General features: G+C 31.4%; 1 protein-coding gene across 4 annotated transcripts; it reads right to left on the bottom strand.

Annotated features, from left to right (window-relative positions):
• Positions 1-2,225: 2,225 nt before the first annotated feature.
• LOC110650909 (probable ubiquitin-conjugating enzyme E2 23) lies at positions 2,226-10,617 on the bottom strand. 4 transcript variants are annotated; one of them, XM_021806057.2, is made up of 9 exons: positions 10,436-10,617; positions 7,555-9,628; positions 6,941-7,084; positions 5,980-6,477; positions 5,541-5,610; positions 5,304-5,443; positions 4,799-5,110; positions 3,180-3,477; positions 2,226-2,566 (listed from the first exon to the last, which is right to left on the bottom strand). In XM_021806057.2, exons 2-8 carry the CDS (start codon positions 9,616-9,618, stop codon positions 3,226-3,228), a joined length of 3,480 nt encoding a protein of 1,159 aa, XP_021661749.2. In that variant the 5' UTR covers positions 9,619-9,628; positions 10,436-10,617; the 3' UTR covers positions 2,226-2,566; positions 3,180-3,225. The 4 variants fall into 4 exon arrangements, with proteins under 4 accessions (XP_021661749.2, XP_058002431.1, XP_058002433.1 ...); XM_058146448.1 differs by lacking the exon at positions 2,226-2,566 and adding an exon at positions 2,735-3,083; XM_058146450.1 differs by lacking the exon at positions 2,226-2,566 and adding an exon at positions 2,735-2,964.
• Between the last annotated feature and the right edge of the window lie 16,635 nt (positions 10,618-27,252).

Genomic DNA, 27,252 nt, shown 5'->3' with positions numbered 1-27,252 from the left:
CACAAGTAGAAAGAATGCTAGAGATCATGCTTATAGCTTTAAATTGGTGTCAACATTCTTTGGTTGTAGAGTTAGCTTAATCATCATCAATTCTATATGGTATGACTTTGGCTCTTGTCTCTCCCTTGGAAGTGGGAAGTTATAGCCAATTGGTTATCAATGCTATAAAAGTAGAACCTGATGATCTTATTTAATTTGGAATTTTGGTTGTTGACCTGTTGATATTTGTTTTTTTGGCATTTTCCTTTCAATTTATTTCTTTTAAGTTTTCCCCTAAAATTTCGAATTGCTAGCACTAACACCTTTTAAGTTTCATTTTGACACCCATAATGCATCAAACGATAATGAGATTTGATGATGATAAAGAGAGAGTGTATATATATAAAATTAAATTATCAGTTTCACCAAATAATTAAGAATATTGATACTGCAATGGCATTAAAATGAAGCACAAAAGGAGGGCTGAGTATTCAGTTCAAACCGAATCAAACTGAACCGAATCATCAATATTGAATTAATCAAATTATTATATTTTAGAAATCAAACTAAATCGAAATAATTGAAAAGCCAAATCGAACTGTTCTATTTCAGTTTGGTTTGGTTTGAACCGATTAGTTTTTGAGTTTGGATGGATTTTTTAATTTATACTTGATTTGCAAGTTATTTAGTTTGATTTTAACCTTGGTTTGAACTTAAAAATCATTAATCAATGAAATTAAATAATTTATATATATATATATATATATATATATATATATATATATATATATATATATATATATATATATATATATATATATAATTACATATAATTCATAAATTCACTATAAAAATAAATCAATTTAAAAATCAATAAAGTAATTCAATTTGATTCAGTTCAACCAATTTTTTTCTGTCCAAAATTAAACCGAACCGAAATAGCTGAAATTCTTAAAATGTAAAATTGAACCGAACCAAATTACTGAATTAAGAAAGTTTAATTTGATTTATTCAATTCAAACCGAATAATGCTCACCCCTATAAAAAGTGTTAAGGTTGGAGCAGCATGCATTCCTATATATCGGTAAACAAAATAGAATTAAAATGTTCAATTATAAGTTAGATAAGAATTAAAACTAAATTTAGTAATTATTGTAACGCCTCTGCTCCAACCACTAGAAGAATTGTCCGCTTTGGCCCACTGCATTCTGAGCTTTACGATTTTATTCCATAAATAGAATGAAGAACTTTGATTAAAAAAGTATGAGAAAAATTAGAAGTCACTTATTGAGGAAACAATCCTTTGAGTACGTGACTATGAGCTCTTTGAGATAAGAACAAGAGAAATAGTTCTAAAAATGAGTAACATATCATTGATTTAATCAATATTTTTTTAAACTTTTAAACAGCAATTCAGCGAAGGGAAGTTAATGAAGAAAATTTTGAGATTTTTGCCTAAAGCTTTGAGAAACAAAAGTAATGGAATTTTTTTATGCCAATTTGGCTCCTTGGTTAATATTGCATATAAAACGCTTTAAATAAAATTTAATTTCTTAAATATCAAAATATTGAACTTTATATAAAATTTAATTTGTACAAATTCTCATAATATTATTAAAATTCTGCAATTCAACCGCAACCAAAAAGTAAATTAAAACTTTCATATTCCAAAAAGGCAACGCATATTTAAGTCTCATATCATTTTCTTAGGTTAAAAAGAAATTAGAATTAAAATCTATGGACACACTCACAATATTAAACTATCAAAATTTGTTCAAAATAAATAAGAGAGAAAAAGGTTAGAATTATACCTCATAAGATAAAAGAAATGATGAGCTTTATTTTTGTTATGTTATATTTACTAAAATAATAATAATAATTTTACTCAAACTAAATTATTATTATTATTATTATTATTATTATTATTATTATTATTATTATTATTATTATTATTGCAAATAAAATTATATTGGATGGCAATATATATATATATAAGAGACAAAATTTCACTTGGAAAAAAGTGAAAAAAAAAAGAAAATATTTATTTTGTCATATATTCAAGAAAAAGGAAATACAAAAGAAAAATATAAGAACTACTAATTTAATATTTAAATTTAGTGAAACAAATAAGCCCACGATGTTTTAGAGTTATTGGATATTTTTCTTTTTCTTTTTCATTTACATTATTTATTAAATTAATTAGTGATATTTCTTTTAAATAATAAAAAAATTTTATGAACCATATGGAATCTAAGCTGATGTGCCAGCAAATGTACTAATACCCTAACGTAAAGTGTGTGGTTTTGTAATGCAAGTGATAATGATTCAAGTTTTAATAATGATCTTCTGCTCTAATGAAGAAATCAATGCTTTTAGACAGACCCTTCGCCTGTACAAAGTCAGAACCTTTGCCCGTACAAAGACAAGTTTTACTCCAGAAATCATGTTCCCATGCTTCATACTCCTGAGGCAACCAAACTCCTATTCCTAGGACTGTCAATCCCTCCAAGCAATCTCCACCTTTGCAATTTAGGACTTCTGAGAAGACTAGTCAATAGGATTTCTTCCAATTTTTTGGCTCATGGGACTGCAGAAAAATAATTTAAACATGAAACCCAGATAAACAAAATGAGAATATCCTTCTCTTTTTCTCTTCACCATACATTTATTTGCAATCCAGGCTAAAGACAGCACTAGCATTAAATAATTCAGTCTTGAAGCAGTTGAAACAAATATGCAAGCCAATAATGCTGAATTTAAGAACACAGAAAATAGTTTTAAATATTCTAATTTGAATGTTTGTGAAAATACAACAAAATGCGAGAAATTTGAAGAATGCTCTTCATTTATATTTTTCCAACAAAATGACAACTAGAGCAATCAATCCAAAATCCTGTCTGTCTTCCAGATCCCAGAGGGAGTACCAAAAAACAGTATAAAAGTTAGCAGCCAAATTCCCGAGGGAAAGAAGAAAGGAATTCCAATCTGTTGTGTTAGATGACAAAATGATCTTTATGAGAATGGAGGATAACGAGAAAATTAGCCAAGAAACCCCAGATTCTAAAATTAATGAGGCTTTAAGCAGGACAAAAGAATGTCTCCCCCTACTCACAAAAAGGAGACAATCAGACAACAAAAACCTTTACATTTACAAGCATCTGGTAGTTGGAAGTTAACGGAACAAAAAAATAATGACTGACCTTGTTGGATTGATTTTTATGTTGGAAGATTGGCTTATCAAACTTTTTATGATTTTAGCAGATGGTTAAAATTATGACAATCAGCTCCAACTTCACTCAATGCCATGTACAGCTTTGGCACAATCTTAGCTAACATTAGCTTGAAACCAACTGAAGTTAAATTGGAATTGTCATTGTTGCTTATAGAGGCATCTTTGGTAAGAGAACCTATTAAACTGCCTTTCATGTATGCATCACAGGCCTTGAGAATGTAGTAACCACGTTTCTTGAAATGCTCTTTGACCAGGCCCTCAAAATCCTGATATGCATCAACATGGGAAACATTCCACTAATAAGCAAACAGCGTACATGTAACAGAAAAATAAAAAATAAAAAGAAAGAAGGGGAAAAAAGGAGAATAGTAAATTAAAATTTGTAAAAAATTTTTGGCAACTGATGCTCCAAATAAAAAGTCAAACCAAAGTCTTGTGATGTAAAATGTTCACAACCATAAAAATCATAACTATTTCCTCAATAAAAGCAAACAACTAACGTCTCATATTGTAAAATAGCCTATAATGAGCAAAACAAGGTCAAACATTCTAGTTCTTTACATGTTATTGTTGATAGCAAAATCCCGCTCTTCAACCAAAAGGAACCCACCATATTCGACTAAATAAAATGCCACTTTTCATAAAATCCAAATCCTGATATAATATACAAACTATCCAAAAAAGACATCGTTTTATTTTAAGTATGAATAATCAAGCTTGTAGTTCAAGGGCCATTGCATCTTCTAACTCATTCCAGAGAGAGAGAGGCAAATTGGAATTTCTAGCAAGCTCAATTAAGGAGGGATTTGATTTTCAGGAAAGCCTACTAGAAGGATGGATGAAAAGGTGAAGAAAAAATGAGAAATTTACAGATGCTCCCTATGCACGTGAATATAGTGCACTTGTACTCATAAACATGCAAGATCCATCTGAAAATGAGTAGAGTAAACCCATATGGTTGTGAGAGAAGGTGCACATACACAGGGAGTACCAATAATTTCTTTGAAAAAATATCTACCCAAATACAGCAACAACTTGGTCTGGAAAACAGCATTTAAAGATTAAATAAATAAACAATATTTCTTTTTTCCATTCACATTATTGTTAACCTCCCTTGCAAAAATAATAAAGAATTATCCTAACACAGCTGGGTTTTTTGTTGGAAGAGGCTTCACAAGCAGACAGAAGTATGCTAATTAGCATTCCAACACAAGTTGACCAACCAACAAGCATAGCAATGAGAAATGGCCAATGCATAAAAAGGGCTGAACTGGAGTGGATGAGATTGGGCAAGGATCACTCAATATATATAGGGATTGACCAAGGCTTGTGAAAATTGCCATTCAAGCCGAACTAATAAGCTTTTCATTTGGCTTAATTGGAAGACATAAATATAGTTCAGAAATAAAGTTCCAGCAGACAAAAGCTACAGGGCTATAGCACTAATTAACCACACCACTCACCAAAGTTGTGATCCCAAAAGATTGGAGAAAGGTAATGCCAAAAAAAAATTCTAGTTAAAAGTAATGCATAAAGAAGATGAATAAAGTTGACAATGAAACAAGTACAAACAATTTAATATATTACCTTGGGGGGCTTTCGCATAAGATGCATCATTGTTTTGCAACTTAGTAAAAATGTGTTTTCATTATACGACAGTGAATTCTTCTCTCCTTCGGCTGTCCCAATTTGTTTATCATATCCAGCTTCATTAAAATATGGCTTAGAATTTAGCACTAAACCCTGAAGTGAAACTAGAACTTGAAGGATGCTAGAAGAATTTGGATCCCAAACTTCATTGCCTCTGCCAGTCCAGGTATTTAAAAGGCTAAGGCACACCTTGCCCTCCTCATACAAATTCGGATTTATTCGCCAACCACCAGAATGGTAATATGCTGACTGCAGTATAATAGATGAAGTCAGAACACACAGAATCATTAACCACCTTTTTCATGTCAAATTCAAAGTGGATTTCATATCAAACAAATTCATTACGACTCTTACTGTGTGAAATTCAAAAATGGTTGGCACCTAAACCAAAAAATTATGGCTTCCAAACTAAACATCAATTATCAGGATCAGTATATCTCACCAGTGGCACATCTGGATACTCTGGTGGAAGGTGAAAATCAAAAAAGAATAGTCCATCTTGATAGGGCGTTCCATATGCCCCAACAATTACTGCCCTTAAGAGATCCATTCGATCTTCATAAACTCGTACATAGATCCCATCTGTTAAACTTTCAAGTGTTAATGCCAAAGCGAGCTCCTTATTCTTTGTCAATATACTAAAACTCACAACAAATAATATGCTGAAACACCCTCTTACCAGGCAAGTTGTTCTGAAGAATGTTCCAATCTTGCTGAACCTTCTTGAGCCACTTCCTTCCATTGTTAATCTGTCAAGTTTAATTAATAAGAAAAGGTTCAGAAAATGTAATGGGCACATTTTGAACATTTACGTTTCCTGTTTGCTATAAGGTGATAAGGAATGTTATAAAATGAATAGTTAGAAACAAAACAAAATAACTGCATGCAAAAGAACAGAGAGAGAGAGAGAGAGAGAGAGAGAGAGAGAGATTTAACTGTTCTCTCACTATGATATTTCTCAATACACTTGAAGATTGTGTATTAAATGATCTCAGGTAAGGAGTTTACGTGATGTCAATAAAAGTCTCTCTAACAGGGTCTCATATGCTTAGTCAAATGAACAATATTAACTTGCAGCATTAGCACAAGTTGTTACAAATATACAATACAATTTATACCTGTGCAGTTGAACCAAGAAAATAATGGTCCAGAGGATCTTTAGCTATATCAAAGCGTTTGAAACTGCAAGTGTCATCCTCAAAACATGTTGGAGGATCTGATTTATCTGTGCTCAAATTGCATAAAGTTTCTGCTGCATCTGATGATATTGGCACCTCCAAGCCCACAACAGCCTGTTCCTCTACTTTACCATGACTACTTTGCACACCCCCATTATCTAGGACATTAAATTTCTGAGCGTTTGTCTCATAAGCAGAATCCCTTCCCTCAGAAATATTCTTTACTCCATCTGTCTGAAGTCCATTTTCACCCCTGGATTCAGAAAAATCTGAATCTACATTTTTTCGTCCTCTTGAGAAGATTCCAGTGGCCAGTCTTGTAACAAAGCCAAGTGCAGCCAAAGGGAGAGAAAGTGCTGGATTTCTTCCAGAATTATTATTCCCCACAGTCTCTTCTGCCTCAGAGTTCACATCAGCAGCATTTCGTAGCCCAACTTCCTGCACAACATAGACTTGCTTCATTTACCCAGGGGGAAAAAATGCAACAGTATCACTATCATATCTATGAAGAGAATGTCAAAGGTGTATTCTATTAATTCATTTGCAATTGTTTATGACATGCTATTATATCATGCATTCATCTACAGAAGGAACCAATCGGTTGGTAGTTGTATCCCCAAACCAAGGGAAAATAAATTCTAATCCCTACATGATGAATTTATGCAACCAATATGCTCTCTAGTCTTAATATTTATTATGTGCATGTTATCCCATCAATATTACTAAAATCCAAAAAGGACATATATCAGTTTATAAAATGTTCACATGGTCTCATTTTAAGCCTACTTCTGTTGAATCTTGTCCTGCCAAGGGCATGCTACAGTTACCACTCTAGCAACTGACATTTTACTCACAGTGAATTTAACAACAGCCACGCTAGAGTTTTAAAATAGAAACAAACCTCTTGAACATTCTCAAGGGCATCCATCTCATCATCATCAACTGTTTCCCAACTAGCTGCATCATCACTTAATTCACTCCCAGCTGCAATTGAGTCATCATCATCATCATCTCGACCAACAACAAAGATTGCTTGAGGTCCAACCTTATTACAGGAAAAAAAAATCCATTAATCAGATTAACAACCATGCATATATATCACACTACCAACAATGCAGGCTTAAGATGTAAAGTCTTTTTATGCAGCAATTTAAGGCCAAGCACCACAAATAAAAAAAACTAATACATTCAAAATATCATAATCATTATTTCTGTCTGAGAAATTTATTAGACACCAAGTTTCTTTCTATTCTCCGACAATTCAAAATAATAATAATAATAATAATAATAATAATAATAATAATAATAAAGGCACAAAAACATAACTTCTAGGTAACCAATTAGAAATCTAATAAGGTTCTATACCAATCTTTTATCCCAAACACTTTATGGAGAATCAGATAGAAAAAAGTAAACTAATTGCAAAGGTAAACGTACATAAGTCAAGTGAGAGGGAAAAAGAAAAAAGAAAAAAAAAAGAAGAAGAAGAAGAAGAAGAAGTGGTGCCAAGCATACCGTTGAAACCATCCCATCAGCCCACGTGACCTCAATATCCCCATTTCTCAGACCAGTTATATTTCCAACCCAAGAGAGATCTGAGAAATCCATACAAGCTTCACCAGTGGATTCATCATCTTCTTTCTTACTTCCTGAGCGTTTTTTCACATTTACAGTATCATTTGGTGCAGCTTTCCGCTTTAGTTCTCCAACAGACTCTCCGTCAGAGGTAACTCGTGCAGATACTGAAACTGGGGCTAATCGAACAACCACATCCCCATAGGAGTAATCATAATCTGGATGTCCCTCTAGCTCATACACACTTACAATTTCCTCTTTGTCAAACTCGCGAGGATCTTCTGCCCTGGTAACTTGCTTTAACCACCTTACACATGCTGTTCGCTCTTTTGCATTAACACTTTTCACAACTCCAACACGTCTAGCTTCAGAAGCATTATCGATATCATCAGAGGACTTCTCCACCACATACTGTTCAGAAGTAAATTCATGATCACCGGGACTATCAATTGGGATCAACATTGTCGATTCCAGTCCACGTTCTATCGTTCCATCCTGCCATGCCACATCAACCCTTGTCCTGGTATTGACAATTAGAAGGGCTCTTTCAAAGTTTTCCTCTTTCTTTCGAGCCTTCTTTTCTCTCCTAATTACAACTTTGCGTATCTTTTTGCGGTGAAGAGGCCAAGTTTCATGGACAGGATCCTTTGAAACTGATGTTGAACTACCACACGAGCTAGATTCAGATGAAACATTACTTTCAATATTTCCATTAATTCCATCAGAAGCAACCACTGGATCAATATCCATGGTTTCATTATTTCCATCTGATTCTTCTAGTGCAACTTCTTCTGAATCACATCCATTTTCCAGCTGGCTAGCATTTAATTCACGTTTGATTGAATCACGAAGCTCTAACTTTGACAGATCTTTGTCCAAGGTGATTGAGGATGATTGCCTTATAGCAGGTGGGAGAAGACACCAATCACCTACTTGCCAATTTGCATGTGCAAAACAAGACAGCAGTTTTAAGTTTTTCGGACTCTGCTCTTCAGCAGGGGCTGTTGAAGAATCAGGCCCATGGCCAGCAGATGCTATCCAATAGATGAATACTGATCCAGCTGTTACTTTAGTAACAGTACCTTCCAACCGATTAGCTTTCCACAAACCTATTTGGAACCGAGAATTCTTAAAAACTGATGATGAGCTTGCCCTTACCCGCTGCCCTGGATAGTAAGGAATATGTTCGTCTTCATCAAAGTTACTCTTGGATATTGGTTTGAGACGCAGTGGCTCAGCCCCAGTTACTTTACACACAGAACCATCATCAATTAGCACAGTCACATTGTCTAAAACATCATCAACCCTACCCAACCATGGACCAAGGACCACATAATCACCAATAGCAAACTCCCTCACTCGCTTCAACTCTCTGGATGACACATCTTTTATAATAGATCCATCAGGAACTAACAAATCAACAGATATATTGACATCTAGCACAACACCCACTTGCCCAGTTGGATCTGAAGCTGAAGCAACAAAATCCCCATGTAAGAATACCCTATCAACAACTTTTATATCATTAACATGTTGGATTGGTTCTGTGTCATCCATCCAAAGTACTCGGACCTGGTCAGCCTGAAGGGTTTCATTCTTATAGTTACCACTACCTTTGCTCTTGTCACTGCTCCTGTTAGCATTGGCATTCCCATCAGTATCACCTTCTTGATTTTCATCATCAACCTCATCTCCCTCGTCTTCATCTTCATCTTCCTCATCATCAGTAATGCTGCTATCAGAATCCGAGTCACCGGCAACTTCATTCACTATTCCAATTGTCCCAGTCTTTTTACGCCTCACAATATCTTGTCTATAAATATATGGTACATTATGTAGGTTCATAACAACCTCATTCAGTTTGCCATTGTCTTCACTATTTACATTCAAGGCACGACCAGAACCTTGTGTCATAGAACCACTTTGGTTCAAGGTATTTTCATCATCAATTCTAGCAGTAGGCTCATTGACATTGGGAACTTTCCCATTTTGTTCACTTCCCATCTGAAAGTCTCTGCGAAAAAAGGAAACAATTATTCACAATGTTGATCAACAGCACAAATTCCTCAGAATAAAGACTAGAATATATGCCAAATTGCCAATAATGTTCTTATCAGCCTGCAAATGCTTAAAAACAAAAAATGGCAATACAATGCTAAATGCCGTCACAGAAGTAATAGAGGGAGAAAGCATGAGAGTTATCCAATTCATGTTAGTTGGTTCCATATAAGATGAAATTCCCAAACTTAATTTATAAAAAATAAAATAAAATAAAATAAAGTACTCTTCCAGCTCAAGCTCAATTTCAATAAAACCCAGAAACAAAAAAAAATCAATATAACGCCTAAATGTCAAGTGAAGCACAATCAACATAAATGTATATACATTACCAATAACCCAGAACAGAAACCCATAATCCAAACCAATGCCCAAACGTCACCCAGCAATAAAACATCATAAAATCACTTAAAAACACCAAAAGTGTCAACCATAAAGAAGATGAACAAGCTGAAAAATCAAGCCGGAAATAATCAAATAATGAATGAGAAAAAATAATATCGTATTTAATCAAATTTATTAGATATTATAACCCAAAATATCCAAAAAACAGCTCCAAATTTACAATACAAATCAGCTCAAATCCACGTAAGTTCACCTTAATGGATTAAACCTCCAAGTTAAAATGCAAAACTGAATAGAAAAATCGAAGGAACATTAGCTACAAGAAGGACGCAATTGAATTGAAAAAATTAAAAAGAAGAAAACAGGAATTAAAATTGATGAGACAACATAAGAACGACAAGATCTGTGAGAAAATTACCTTTGGATATGGAAAATCGAATTAGAAATTACTTTCTTGAATATGATTTATCAATTATTTGAAATTTGAAATCAAAGAATAGAAAAGGTTTTTCCCCTTGCTGCACCAATAAAGAAAATAGTGAATAGAAGAAGAAGAAGAAGATGATGAAGGTTATTATAATGCAAACTCAAAGAAAGAGAGACAACGGAGTTGGAATCTGGAAGCAGTGCTTGAAGGGCATATTTGTAATTTAAACAGGTTGTTTATTTTGTTGAGCTGCTTGTTTGCTTTCCCTACATGTCTAGGTTTTTCTTTTAATTTTATAAAATTTAAAAAAGATAAATGTTATATTATTAAAAATTTTAATTAAATTAATATTTTAAATTTAATTAAATAAATTATATAATAATTATTTTTTTATCTCTTATTTATTTTTTTTATCGTTTTAACTATTTTAAAATACTATTCAGAATAAAAATCTAAGAATTAAAATATATGAAATTTTAATGAATTTTTAAATTATTTAATTTATTTATTTAAAAAATAAAATTTTAATTATAAAATTTTACCAAATACCAACAAATGTTTATATCATATTTAAAAACAAAAAAAAAATTAGCTGTACATGGGTCATTTGATGGGTTTAGCAATTGGGTTTTTCTCTAAAAATATGTTGAGCCATCTTTTTTTCTATTAAAAGATTGAATAAATTATAAAATTCTGAATTTAAATTTAATTTACAGTTTTGTTCCCATATTTTAAAAAGTAAATTAAATAATTTTAAAAATATATCCAATTTAATATTTTCATTATTTTTTTTCATGAAATTAACTTTTTAATTTGTCATTTTGTCTTCTTAAAAAATATGTGTGAGAGAGATAAAAAGTAACGAAATTAAAATATTAAACGATAGTTGACCATTTAATTTATTTTTAAAAAGATAACAATTCATTTATAAATTTAGATATTATTTATTTCAAAAAAAAATAATTTATATATAAAAAATATTTTTCATAAAAATTGTTTCTTAAAAAATATTTTATTTATAAACATTTTTTTAAATTAATAATATATATTTATATTATAAATATATATATATATATTCACATTTTTAATAAAAATATTAAAGTTCAAAAATTAACTTTCTTCTTCTAAAAGAAAAAGTTATTTTCTTTTAGAATAATTTAATTTTTTTTTAATTAAAAAATATTTTCTATTGATTTATTTTTTAAGTACCTAAACAGTATGAAAAAAATTTTATCCAGAAAATATTTTTGACAAAATAAATAGAATTTTAAACAAATATTATTAAATATTTTGTATTTATTCTAAAAGTTTTTTTAATGTTATCATTTAATAAAATAAACTAATTAATAAATTTTACTTGAATCGTATTAGAATTGTATTAAGAGTATGAAGTCTTGTATTTGAATTTTAATTGAAATTAAATAAATAATAAATAAATAAATAAAATAAAGTTTATTAGAAATTAAAAATTAGGATATTTTATCATTGAATAAATAGAATAATAAAATATATTAAAGGTTTGTTAAAAAATAAGAAAGGTAAACGTTTGTTTTGTATTTTCCTCGAGAATAAGATAATTGAATACTCCAAGCAAAGAATAACGGTGGATATTCTTGGTATGGTATTTAGAGTTGAAGTAAAGATATATGATAAGGTTTTCTTCAGATGTAGGAGTAGAATTGGAGTCTTTCTGTTTCTTGGAATTGTCCTTCCATTCTTCATTTCAATTAAGTTTTAGTTTGGTTTATTTTAATTTTTATTTAATTTAACAGTTGAAAAATTCTTTTAATTTATAGAGAGAGATAAGATGTTTTTATAGATTATAAGTTGTGCTTATAAGTAATAATAAAAGAAAAAAAATAGTAGGAGAGAAATTTCATTTTGATTTTTATAAAGTAGTCTGATCAAATATTTTATTGTAAATAAAATAATTATTTATAAGTTTTTTTTATAATTATTCTAATTAAAAATAATAATATATTAACATCAATGTTTTTTATTTTATTAATATCGATTTTTAATTTTATAGAAAAAGATAATTTTAGTTATTAATTTATTATTTATAAATAATTTATTTTTAATTTATTAGTATTAATATATTTGTTATTTTATTTTTAAAATTTTACCTATATTATAAGAAAATATAAAATTATATAAAATATTATATACTAAATAAAAATTAATACTATTGATATTTATTAATACGGGTGTCTACGATTAATTATATTAAATAAAACTAAAAAATTAAATAAAAGCAACTAAATTATAAAAAAAATCAACATTATATAAAACTATATCAAATTAAATTTATTTTGTAGTTACATATATAAATTCTTAAATTGTGTTAGAAAAAGTTTAAATTTTTCTCTCTATATATATATATATATACAATATTAAAAGTTAATTATTCTTTATAAACTCAACATGCACTTCATTATTGAAGAAATTTGACACAAAAGTATATAAACTAACAAAAATAATAAATTGCTAAATTTATATATTTACAAAATACTTTATATATATATGTGTGTGTGTGAATAAGGGAACATTATCTTTATTCAAAATATCTTTATTATTTATAATATTTATTTAATTTAATTTTAGAATTTATATACCTTTAAAATTCTTAGGACTTATAAATTCACGGGATTATCAAATTTATCCATGGTTTAATTTGAAAATGATAAATTAACCTCTATTTGTATTGGCTAAAATATAATATAATAATTATTATTATTATAAAAAATTTATATTAGTTTCCTATTTAAATTATATATTAAATAAAAATTAAAATTTAATTATCTATAAAATTTTAGAGTTTATATAAATCTAAAATTTTTAGTTTTACTTGTATTTGAATTTTAATTAATTAATTTTTTTTATTATAATATAATTTAAAATAAAAATTTTACAAAACAATAATTATAATGGTAAAATCAAGTTTTTTTTTTTTCAAAATCGTTACTTTATGTTTATTTCTTAAAAAAAGTTGACCTTTTTTTAATAATTAATTAAATAAACAAAAATTCACTTTTTTAACATTTATATTTTATAAAAAAATTTTGAATTTTCGATTGAAATTCAAAGTGTTTAACTTTATTTTTTATGACATTTTTTCTTTAAGGTCAATTTTTAAATTAATTAATTATGGAATTTATATTTTAGTTTTATTAATAAATTATTTTTTAATTAATTTGTAATATTAAATTATAATTTATATATCTATATATAATCTATAATCTATCTATTTATAACTTATAATTTATTTATAATCTATATATATTTATAATATATATAAATATACGAACAGGAAGGCAAACAAAATGTAAACTTATTTTTGGACGATGTTATGCAAAATAAATGACAATTTCACAGAAAGTTAGATTGGCAAGGGAACAAATAAATCTACGTTTGATTGATAAGTTTATAACATAATATTAAATTTTGTTATTTAAAAAAAAATATATAACATTACAATCCGCACAACACGTGGTAGATAATTAGTTTATTTTATAATATTTATTATTATTATTATTATTAAATATTAATTTTTATCTTAACATATAATTTACTCGTTATATAAATATATAATTTAAATTTTTTATATAATTTTCTTTTAATTTTTTTATATAATATAATATTATCATTGTATATTATTTTTAATAGTCAATTAGATTTAGTGATTCAATAATATGATATTATTTTAGTCAATAAATATTATAAATAAAACAAATGAAATGAAACTTTTAATATACATTACTTTAGTGATTAACATATTATAAATAAAATACCATAAATATGGTATGAAAAATGAATATTTTGATTTTATAAATTAAAATTTATCATTCATTAAAAGTTATTTTTAAAATAATTTAATTTTTTAATAAAATTATTATAACCTATTTAAAATAGAGATTATAAGGTAAAAAAAAATACTTTATTATTTGACTTTACCTTATTGTAATAAAAATTTTAGAACTAACAATTTTTTCATAAAAACTTTTTTTTTATACATTTGTAAATAATAAAAACAATGAATGAGTGTTTTTGAAAACCCTTATGAACCTCTTCCCACTTTTAATTTTTTTTTAAACTTTTTGCTATTATATCAATTTTTTAATTTTTGAAAATTTAGCTTGATTTTAAATATTTCTTTTTCTTAGTGAGCAATGAAAATTAAATTAAATTGATAGTCAAAATTATAACTAGAATAGAAACTAATAATTAAAACTACAATGCGTTAATCGATTTATTTAAATCACTTTTGACTATATGTTAAAAAAAAAATTTTAAAACCATGCTAAACTTGTTAAAAAAAATTAGTTATAATTATAAAAATTTGGAAAAAATATTTTTCAATATTAAGCCTTTAAATTACATAGGTATTTTATCTATATAGGTATTTTTTGAAATAAGATTTATAATAAGATCAAGATTTTAATAAGTTAATTACTATTTATTATAAAATAAAAAATTATAAAATAATTTGATTATTTCTTAAATTCTTCCATTTATATTTTTATATTTATTAATTAATTATTAAAAAAATAATACAAAACTATAAGTAAAAAGTTAAGTTAGTGATTGAATGAATTTTTATTATTTATTAATTTATTTATATATAATTCTATGTAAAGTAAATTAAAAATTATAATAATTGAAGTACTTAAAATAAAAAAAAAGGTATATATGGTAAATATATTGATGTAATGTTAAATTATATAATTTAAAATATATTGGTATAGTTATATATCATTTATTAATTTTATTCTTTAATATAACTCTAAATGCTCATATATTACATAATTAACAAGTTTAAAGACAAAAAAAAAAATCAAAACTTTTATATCAATCATCAATTTTAGTAAAAACTTTTAGTTATATCAATTTAATCATAAACCTTTTCAAATTTTTTTAATTTTAGTAATAATTTTAATTAAAAACAATTAACTCATCAATTAGCAAAAATAATTCAAATTTTTTCATTTATTATACTCTTTTTAGCTTTATTAATATATTCAATAATTTTAGTATTTTTATTAATTTTAACAAACTTCATGTTGCAAAAAACTAATAAATGAATAATATACCTAATATTATTATCTGAATTTTTTTCTCTCTACCTTTCTACTTATACTTTTAATTGACATCTTTTCTATCGTTTTATTTTAAATTTAAAGCAAAAAAAAATGAATATTTAAAAATAAAATATGAACAAATAATAAAACTAAAATAAATGTAATTATAAGTTTCAAATCGATAAATAAATTAAAATAATATTTTTATCAATTTGAGTATTACCGTTAAAATTGATATAAATATTAAAAAATTAGCTAATATTAATAATATATGGCTGTAAGGTCATATATGTTTTTTCCAACAGAAGCCTAAAGGTCATATGACCTTACGGCCATATTAGATAGAAAGAAGACTCCAAAACAATCCACAGTTTTAGTCCAAAGCCTTCAAGAAGAAACAAAAACCATTAAGGTTGAGCTGAAACAGCTTAAAGAAAAACAGATACAGGACTCAAAAACAATTCAGCTTTTGTTTTCAAAAACCCCTCAAGAAGAATCTGAAGGTGAAGAAGACAATCTGAAACTCCAAAATCTTAAAAATCAAGAATATGTTTCAGAAGAGTTTCTTTTTGTCCTCAACTAGATTACTTCTAGAAAATATTTAACACAAATTACCGTTATTTTTTCAAAAAATTTCCAAATCAATACAATTGCACTTTTTGATACAGGAGCTAATATGAACTTTATCAAAGAAGGAATTGTTCCAAAAAGATTTCATGAAAAAACCACTGAAAAACTTCCAGTGGCAAATAATTTGAAAATAGCTATTAGCTATAAGACAGAAGCCTCTATAGCTAATGATAATTTTCTTTTAAAAAATTCATTTGTTCTTGTCTAGGATATTCATCATAGTGTAATCTTAGGGACTTCTTTCATTAGTTTAATTACTCCCTATAAGGTTAACGATGATAATATCTCTTTTAAAACTAAAAAACAAACTCTTGTTTTCCCTTTCATTGCAAAACCAAAAACAAGGAATCTCAATATAATAAAGGCTTGCTCCATTTATGATAATGAGATCAATATTTTGATAAGAGGAAAACAACAACGCTTGCAGTATTTACAGCAAGATGTTTCTTCAAAAAAGATTGAAAACTAATTACAAAATGATTTGGTAAAAGAAAAATTTTCTGATTTCAAAACCCAAATTAAAAAAGAAATTTGTTATGATTTACCAAATGCTTTCTGGAATCAAAAACAACATATGGTAGATTTGCCATATGAAATTGATTTTGATGAAAAACAAATACCTATAAAAGCCAAACCCATCCAAATAAATGCTGAACTAAAACAACATTGTCTTTCAAAAATTCTAGATTTGAAGAAAAATGTTTAATTACAGAATCTATGTCTCCTTAGAGCTATGCAGTTTTCTATGTGAATAAAAATTTAGAAATAGAAAGAGGCACACCTAGGTTAGTAATTAATTACAAACCCTTGAATAAAGCTTTAAAATGGATCAAGTATCCAATTTCAAATAAGAAAGATCTTTTACAAAAACTACACTCTGCATTTGTATTTTCTAAATTTGATATGAAATCAAGATTTTGGCAAATACAAATTGATCTAAAAGATAGATATAAAACCGCATTCACAGTTTCATTTCGATAGTATGAATGGAAAGTCATGCCTTTTGGTTTGAAAAATGCTCCATGAGAGTTTCAAAGGATTATGTCACACCTTACCCCTCTGTAAGGTATAACATGATCCCGTAGAATACTTAATGAACTACTGAACTTCACCTACCGATAACTCATTAAGTACCCTACGAGGGATTTTAAAACAATTTTCTTACATTTTGGAAGTGGTGAGCATTTTGAAAGGAATTAAAAACCATTTATTCAAAGTTTAAATACTAGTAAAAATTTTTGTCCATTTTTATTTTACCGCAAATTTTATAAAAATTTTGACAGAGTTCCATTTGTATTTGGAGAAAACAGTTCTTCGAATACCTAAAAAAAACACTTCTAATAATTTTCTCAACTCCCAACCTTCAATTAATCTCAAATCAACTCAATTCAATTCACTTCAAAATAATTCAACAATCCAAATCAAAATTTATCATCTCAAAATATTTAATAACATCATTCACAAGACATAAAGTATGAAATTCACAAGTACAAATATTAATTTACAGAAGGAAATCCAAAAATAGTATTATTATAATTTATTTTACAACTGCTCAACTTTACATTGATACATAAAGCGTTATAATATTTACATCAAAATTAAGTACAAGGGTATAAAATAATACCCGTACAAAAGATCAGTGTGTTCCTCAACTCAATAGCAGCTCACTCTGCTGCTTTTTCCTTGCTCTCATTTGCGACAGCAAAATAAGCTATCGCTGAGTATAAAAATACTCAGTGGTGCAAAATAAAAATTTGAAATACAATACATAAATCATTCATTGCCAAAACACAATTTAAATATTTCTCAGTCACATTTCACAATTATCAAAACTCAGAATAACACAATTTAGTCAAATAATTTAATAAACACAGTGTTGCCAAAATCATACACAACTTAAGCCATGACACAAAATTTTCGATCAATGCCGTGTTGTACACCACGACAAAGCAATCTATAACCCCATTAATCGAAATCAATGAGGGAGGTGGCTAGCTAACTAATGAGTACTCATTCGATCTCAACCTCAACTGGCAAGCCAAAGAGGGAGGAAAATGAACGATCTCAACCCCATAAATGGAGGAGGAATAATGTGATACTATCATGCTAAGTGTGAACACAAAATCAATTCAAAATAATTTATTCAAATAATTTATGAGAAATCTGGTCAATTTGCAAAGTCATATTCATAATCATAAATGGCAACACAATTCATAATTAACTCAAAAAAATCAAATTTTCAAGAATCATATATTTAAACAAAAATTACTATGCACAGACCTGACGTGAGTCGCCTCTAGGCCTTGACTAAGTCTCTCCGAGTTTCCAAGTTTTTTTCAGCTGAAACACACAGTTTCATAGTGTTTCAGTACCATAACTTAGCATAAATCCAAAAATAAATTTAACTTCACTTTTACCTAGCTCTAACTTGCTAAATTCGATATTTTCGAAGTTTTTGTGTTTCGGGTTACTATTCACTACACTATTCAATTCAAATTGTTGACTTTCTAAGGCTTAATAGGTATGGGAACTCCAACTTCACCCACATACCACATTTTGGTCATTAAATTTGTTGGTTTTGGTCATTTTCTCAAAGCTTAAGTCCTTTAGGCAAAATTGTCAAATTTTCAGTTTTGGTGTCCCTGGTTGTACTATTCCATTGGTCATTCTACTGTTAGAATTTAGCAAACCTTTCTTCATAGAAAATGTTTCCTATTGTCTTAAGTTTATTCTCCTTTTTGAATCACTCCAATTGGAGTTTTGTAGCTCAAGTTATGGCCATTTGAACCATGGCTGCCGGATTGTACACAACCCAGATTTTCTGGGCAATTTTGGTGCTGGCAGTTTTGGGTCACCAACTTGGGGTGGCCAAATGACTTGGTTGCTGGTAGAATTTGGGTTTGTGTTCTTCATGAAAGTTTTAGGCCTATATCTCATCTAACCACTGGTAAAATTTTAGGTCATTTGGACCTGCCTAGCTCGAGTTATGACCAAATGAACAAACACTGTTCATTTGGTCAGTTTGTACAGGGCAGCCTGCACTTTTCCAACTTTGGTCAATTTGTTCACTAGGTTTTGGTCACTTTTTGGGCATGGTTCCTAAATGAAAATTGTGTCATTTTATGTCTATTTTCATCTTCAATTGGTATCATATCAATTGGACTTGTAAAATTTCATTTTTGGTCCTTCAAAGCTGACTTGGTCATGCTGCCAGCAGCATGACCACACTCCCTCCGAATTTGACTTTAATTCCAACCATTCCAACACAACTCATTTGGTCATAAATGACCATTTTTCACTTCAAAATAGGTCAAAGACACCATTTACTCATTTCTCACATTTTTGGTCCATAAACCCTAAGTCCCAAAACCCTAACTTACTAAATTATTGCATTTAGCCAATTTCAAAGCTCTCAACTATAATCATTCAACTAAATAAAGTTTCTAAACTCATTCAAATCCATCAAACCATGCAAAACACACTCCCCATCATGCTGGCCAAATTTCAGTTTAGTCCTTTACAAGTGTTTTTATTTCATTACTTTAGTTTCTAAGCTCATTTCAATAACTAAAGATGCATTTGAAGTAGAAAGTTGAAAGTTAGCATACTACCCTTTGTTTGGAGGGTTTCTAGGCTTTTCTTTCTTCAGTTCTTTCTTCTTCTTTTTAGTCTCTAATGTTTCCTCAACATGTAAGGAGAATTTTTTATGTTGGGACTTTGTGAATTTATGGGATAGAGTAGGGAAATTCAAGCTTCCTTTCCCTTAACAATGGTGGAACAAAGTGAAAGAATGGGGAGAAAGAGGTGAGGCGGCAACAAGGGAAAAAGATGACTTTATTTTTTTATTTTCTTTTCTTTTCTTTTATCTGTTTTAGCTTATGGAAGACCCCCAAAAAAATCTAATTAATTAATTTATTAATTATTACTTTTATGACATCATGCATGATGTCATGCATGATGTCATCTCCCTACACTTTTTCATTTTCTTTCTTTCTTTTTTATTATTTTTCTATTAGTTCTTTAATTTAATTCCCGGCTCTGAAATTTTCTTTTCTCCCATTTTATTTGATAGTTAGGTCAGGAGTTAATTGACCAAATTGCCCCTCGCCGGTTCAACCCGGTTTGCAAATAATTCAATATTTCTTCCGGCTCCCTGACCTAATTATTTAACTGACTTAACAGTCCTTTTTCCTGATTTTCTCTTTTTCATTGTGTTCATAAGGGTCCTAAGGACCGCAGCGTCACATTTTACGGTTCAAAATTTGAGTTTAAAATGACTTCGCAGTCGTTCCCGAGAGGGTCACCCATCGCTGTGACTCTCGGCTCGTTTAACCTCTTATGCTCTGTTTTTCTTATTTATACTTAACTAATTGAACATTACTAATTATTTGTGTTTATGGCTTCTCTAATTGACTTAAGTGTGGTTCTAATCCCCTTAATTGTCCGGACCGACTCCGGTCACCGGAATAGTGAAATATACTAGGCTATACCAATAGGGGTGTTACAATTCTCCCCCCCTTAAAATAAATTTCGTCTCGAAATTTTACCTGATATCAATCTCTGAACAGCTGTGGGTGCTGTCTCCTCATGTCCTCCTCTCGTTCCCAAGTAGCCTCCTGGCCCGAATAATGGTTCCACAACACTTTTACCAATGGTATCTGCTTGTTTCGTAGCTGCTTCACCTCATAAGCCAGAATCTCTATGGGTTCTTCTTCATATGTGAGGTCTGGATTCACTTCAATTTCCTCTACTGGTAGTACATGAGATGGGTCTTATCGATACCTCCTCAACATAGACACATGGAAGACATTATGTATCTTCTCCATCTCTGGAGGTAGTGCCAACCGATATGCCAAAGGACCCACTCTTTCCAGAACCTCATATGGCCCAATGAAATGAGGACTCAGTTTCCCCTTTCTGTCGAATCTCATAATTCTATTTCAAGGAGAAACTTTGAGGAAAACTTTCTCACCCACTGCATACTCAATATCCCTTCTCTTTAGATCAATGTAGGACTTCTGACGGTCTGATGCAGTCTTAAGTCGATCTCTGATTACCCTGATCTTCTCCTCAGTTTGCTGAACAATTTCGGGTCCAATCATCTTTCTTTCGCCTACGTCATCCCAACACAATGGGGTTCTACATTTTCTGCCATACAAAGCTTCACATGGAGGCATCCCAATGCTTGATTGGTAGCTGTTGTTATAAGCAAACTCAATCAAAGGCAAGTGTGTATCCCAACTACCCTCAAACTCAATCACACAAGCCCGTAGCATGTCCTCCAAGATCTGAATTACCCTCACAGACTGGCCATCTGTCTATGGGTAGAATGCAGTACTGAAGTTCAATCTAGTTCCTAGGGCTCTCTGAAAACTACCCCAGAATCTAGAAGTGAACCTAGGATCTCTGTCTGATACAATGGATACTGGCACTCCATGAAGTCTCACAATCTCATCAATGTACAACCTGGCTAATCTGTCCAAACTGTAGTCCATTCGGACTGGCAGAAAATGAGCAGACTTAGTCAGTCTATCGACAATGACCCATACTGCATCATGACTTTTCTGTGTCTTTGGAAGTCCCATCACAAAATCCATTGTTATTCTTTCCCATTTCCATTCTGGCACTGGTAGTGGATGTAACAACCCAGTGGGTACTTGATGCTCTGCCTTTACTTGCTGACAAGTTAGGCATTTGGAAACAAACTCTGCCACATCTCTTTTCATACCCATCCACCAGTAATGCTCCTTTAGCCCTCTGTACATTTTTGTACCACTAGGGTGCATGGCAAAAGGAGACTCATGTGCTTCCTTCAAAATGATCTATCTCAAATCAACATCATTAAGAACACATATTCTGCCCTAATATAGCAATAGACCGTCATCTCTAATTGAGAATTCTGGTTTCTTGCCCTGCTGAACTTCTTCCAACAATCTCTGATACTTCTGATCATTCTGAGCAGCCATTCTAATCTGATCAATCAACACCGGCTGTACATGCCATGCAACTGCTGTCTGCCCCTCATCATTAATCTCTAAACTGGCATGTAATGATCTCAACTCATGTAACAAAGACAAAGGAGTAACCTGTAGACTTGCCATAGTCTTGCGACTTAAGGCGTCAGCCACAACATTAGCTTTCCCTAGCTGATAGTCTATCAAACAATCATAATCTTTTATCAACTCTAACCATCTCCTCTGTCTCAAATTCAACTCTTTTTGGGTGCCCAAATACTTCAAACTCTTATGATCTGTGTAGATGTAACACTTCTCCCCATACAAATAATGTCTCCAAATTTTAAGAGCAAACACAATAGCTACAAGCTCCAAATCATGTGTTGGATAATTCCTCTCATGCGGTTTTAGCTGGCGTGATGCATAGGCAATGACATTCCGATCTTGCATCAACACACAACCTAACCCATTGTGAGAAGCATCGCTGTAAACTGTATATTCTTTACCCGGTGTAGGTAAAGTCAGGACTGGAGCCTCAGTCAAACATCTTTTCAATTCATCAAAACTTTGCTGGCATTTGTCCGTCCACTAAAATTTCACATCCTTTCTAAGTAGCCTGGTCAATGGAGATGCCAACATGGAGAATCCCTTCACAAATCTACGGTAGTATCCAGCTAACCCCAGAAAACTGCGAATCTCTATGACATTTCTAGGTGGCTTCCAATTAAGGACATCTTCAATCTTGCTAGGATCTACCTTAATACCCTCTGCTGATACTATGTGCCCAAAAATAATATCTCCTTCAGCCAAAATTCACACTTTGACAGTTTGGCATATAGCTGTTTCTCCCTCAAAGTTTGTAGTACAATCCGCAGATGTCTATCATGGTCTTTTGCATTCCTCGAATATACCAATATATCATCAATAAATACCACAACAAACTGGTTGAGGTATGTTCTGAAGATAGTGTTCATCAGATCCATAAAAGCAGCAGGAGCATTAGTTAACCCGAATGGCATGACCAAGAACTCATAATGGCCATAGCGGGTTCTGAAGGCAGTTTTAGGAATACTCTGCTCTTGTACTCTTAACTGATAATAACCTGATCTCAGGTCAATTTTGGAGAACACAGTTGCACCTCTCAACTGATCAAATAAGTTATCAATGCGGGGCAATGAGTATCTGTTCTTTATTGTCACCTTATTCAACTGCTGATAGTCAATGCATAACCGGAGAGTGCCATCCTTCTTCTTTACAAACAACACTGGCGCTCCCCAAGGTGACACACTAGGGCGGATAAAGCCCTTGTCAAGCAATTCTTGCAATTGTACTTTCAATTCTTTTAGTTCTGCTGGTGCCATTCTGTATGGCGTTATGGAGATTGGGTCCACACCAGGCATAACATCAATTTCAAACTGCACTTCTCTTTCTGGAGGTAATCCTAGTAATTCATCTGGAAATACATCCGGAAAATCACATACAGTAGGAATGTCCTTCAGTGCTGGACTCCCTACTTGGGTGTCTATCACATGTGCCAAGTACACCTCACACCATTTCCTAATCATTTTGCTGGCTAGTGCAGCTGAAATGATGTTTGAAGGCAATAACTGCCTCTCCCCATGTATTACTACATCACCATACTGAGGGAGACCAAAAGTAGTATCTTGATCTCTGATCAATCATCGCATGATGCCTGGCTAACCAATCCATGCCCAAGATAATGTCATAATCTCTAAAGGGCATTTCAATTAAATTAGACAGAAAAGTGTGTCCTTGGATCACCAAAGGACAATCCCTATATAATTTATTTACCTTGACCTCCTGGCCTAATGGACTAGTTACTAGCACATCATAGTCCATTGGTACACACTGAATAGCAGTAGAACACATCACACTAGCACTAACATACGAATGTGTGGAGCCAGGATCAAATAGCACATGTACATCTTGGTCAAGGATGAAAAAATTACCAGCTACAACGTCTGATGTTTCAGCCTCCTCCCTCTGACGCATGGTATACACTCATTGGTGCACCACCGATCTTGGCTGGTTAACAGTGCTTTGACTTCCAGGAGTGTTACTAGAACCCCTACCTCTGCCTCTACCTCTAGCAGCTGACTGTGACCCTCTAGGTGCAGAGACTTGGGACGATCCTTCAGATGTAGCAGAAGGTCCAGACCGGCACGGACTAGTACAATCCTTAGCAAAATGTTCGCTCCCTCCACAGTTAAAACATGCGCCAGTGGCCTTGAAACAAACTCCACCATGTGTTCTACCACAAGTTTCACACTGCCGTACTGATAGAGCTCCTCGGGGTGCCTGCTGGGTCTGCTGACCAGACCGGGGTGGTCTTTGGCCAGAAAATCTGCCTCTGCCAGATCTACGGGAGCTGGATCCCCTAAACTGTTTCCTCTTTCTAGAACCACTCTTAGATGTTTGTCCCGTAGTCTTTTCAGTCTTCTCTTTCTCTTGTGTACCCTTCTTTACTGCCCCTTCAGATTCTATCCTTTCCAGTTCCAGGGCCTGTGAGATTAACTCAGCGAAATTCTAATGTCGGAAACTCACAACTTGCATTCTCAGATTCGGCCTTAACCCAGACTCAAACCTCTTACATCTATCTCTGGGGGTGGAGACTAAGCTTCCAGCATAGTGGCTTAGCCTTGAGAAGTCTCTCTCATACTCTGCTATGGTTTGGTCCCCTTGTTTCAAACTCAAGAATTCTTGTAATTTCATATCCACATATGCATCGGGAACCCACTTCTGTCGAAACTCCCTTAAAAAGTCTGACCAGGTTAATACGAGTGGCTCAACCAGGCTGTGGGGGATGGTCTTCCACCATTCATACGCTTCCCCTTGGAGAAGAGATACTGAATACTCAAATTTTAATTCTTCAGTACACTGCAGCTTTCTGAAAATCCGTTTCATTCTTTCCAACCACTGTTCTGCCTCCAGTGGATCCATAGTGCCTTTAAACTCGGTGGCCCCAAATTTCATCAATTTTTCATATTGCCGAGCTGAGGGCTATGGTTGTGCTACAGGTGCTTGTATCTGAGCTTGGGGTGGCACATTACCCGCCATTTCTTTGGAAAAACTGACCATCTGCATACAACCGAGCGAGGAATCGCGGTCTTTGGAGTAGGAGCTGGAGTAGCTGACCTACTCACGTTCTGGAGTGCTGGGGCTTCCCCTTGAACCTCAGCCTCAACAGATTGTTCTTCGGAATGATCTCCTCCTTCCATTCCGTTTTCCCAAATTTCTACTTCCTGAGATCAAACATAAGGAGGTTGACCTCCGTTAGTGCATATTCATGATGTAAATACGTCATATGTATCAATTAAAGACACTTGAGCAGTTGTACTTATCAATAAAATATTCATACACATAGTCAAAATTTATTGAAAAACCATGCTCTGATACCACTAAAACATGTCACACCTTACCCCTCTGTAAGGCATAACATGATCCCGTAGAATACTTAATGAACTACCGAACTTCACCTACCGATAACTCATTAAGTACCCTACAAGGGCTTTTAAAACAATTTTCTTACATTTTAGAAGTGGTGAGCATTTTGGTAGGAATTAAAAACCATTTATTCAAAGTTTAAAAACTAGTAAAAATTTTTGTCCATTTTAATTTTGCCGCAAATTTTATAAAAATTTTAACAGAGTTCCGTTTGTATTTGGAGAAAACAGTTCTTCGAATACCTAAAAAAAAACACTTCTAATAATTTTCTCAACTCTCAACCTTCAATTAATCTCAAATCAACTCAATTCAATTCACTTCAAAATAATTCCACAATCCAAATCAAAATTTATCATCTCAAAATATTTAATAACATCATTCACAAGGCATAAAGTATGAAATTCACAAGTACAAATATTAATTTACAGAAGGAAATCCAAAAATAATATTATTACAATTTATTTTACAACTGCTCAACTTTACATTGATACATAAAGCGTTATAATATTTACATCAAAATTAAGTACAAGGGTATAAAATAATACCCGTACAAAAGATTAGTGTGTTCCTCAACTCAATAGCAGCTCACTCTACTGCTTTTTCCTTGCTCTCATCTGCAACAGCAAAATAAGCTATCGCTGAGTATAAAAATACTCAGTGGTGCACAATAAAAATTTGAAATACAATACATAAATCATTCATTGCCAAAAAACAATTTAAATATTTCTCAGTCACATTTCACAATTATCAAAACTCATAATAACACAATTTAGTCAAATAATTTAATAAACACAGTGTTGCCAAAATCATACACAATTTAAGCCATGACACAAAATTTTCGATCAATGCCGTGTTGTACACCACGACAAAGCAATCTACAACCCCATTAATCGAAATCAATGAGGGAGATGGCTAGCTAGCTAATGAGTACTCATCCGATCTCAACCTCAACTGGCAAGCCAAAGAGGGAGGAAAATGAATGATCTCAACCCCATAAATGCATGAGGAATAATGTGATATTGTCATGCTAAGTGTGAACACAAAATCAATTCAAAATAATTTATTCAAATAATTTATGAGAAATCTGGTCAATTTGCAAAGTCATATTCATAATCATAAATGGCAACACAATTCATAATTAACTCAAAAAAATCAAATTTTCAAGAATCATATATTTAAACAAAAATTATCGTACGCAGACTGGCGTGAGTCGCCTCTAGGCCTTGACTCAGTCTCTCCGAGTTTCCAAGTCTTTTTCAGCTGAAACACACAGTTTCATAGTGTTTCAGTACCATAACTTAGCATAAATCCAAAAATAAATTTAACTTCACTTTTACCTAGCTCTAACGTGCTAAATTCGACGTTCTCGAAGTTTTTGTGTTTTGGATTACTATTCACTACACTATTCAAGTCAAATTATTGACTTTCTAAGGCTTAATAGGTATGAGAACTCCAACTTCACCCACATACCACATTTTGGTCATTAAATTTGTTGGTTTTGGTCATTTTCTCAAAGCTTAAGTCCTTTAGGCAAAATTGTCAAATTTTCAGTTTTGGTATCCCTGGTTTTACTGTTCCATTGGTCATTCTACTGTTGGAATTTGGCAAACCTTTCTTCATAAAAAATGTTCCCTATTGTCTTAAGTTTATTCTCCTTTTTGAATCACTCCAATTGGAGTTT

This window comes from Hevea brasiliensis, chromosome 1, assembly GCF_030052815.1.
Source record: "Hevea brasiliensis isolate MT/VB/25A 57/8 chromosome 1, ASM3005281v1, whole genome shotgun sequence".
NCBI classification, from domain to species: Eukaryota; Viridiplantae; Streptophyta; class Magnoliopsida; order Malpighiales; family Euphorbiaceae; genus Hevea; species Hevea brasiliensis.
Note: the sequence above shows the minus strand (reverse complement) of the source record. Positions and strands in the feature narration are given on the sequence as shown.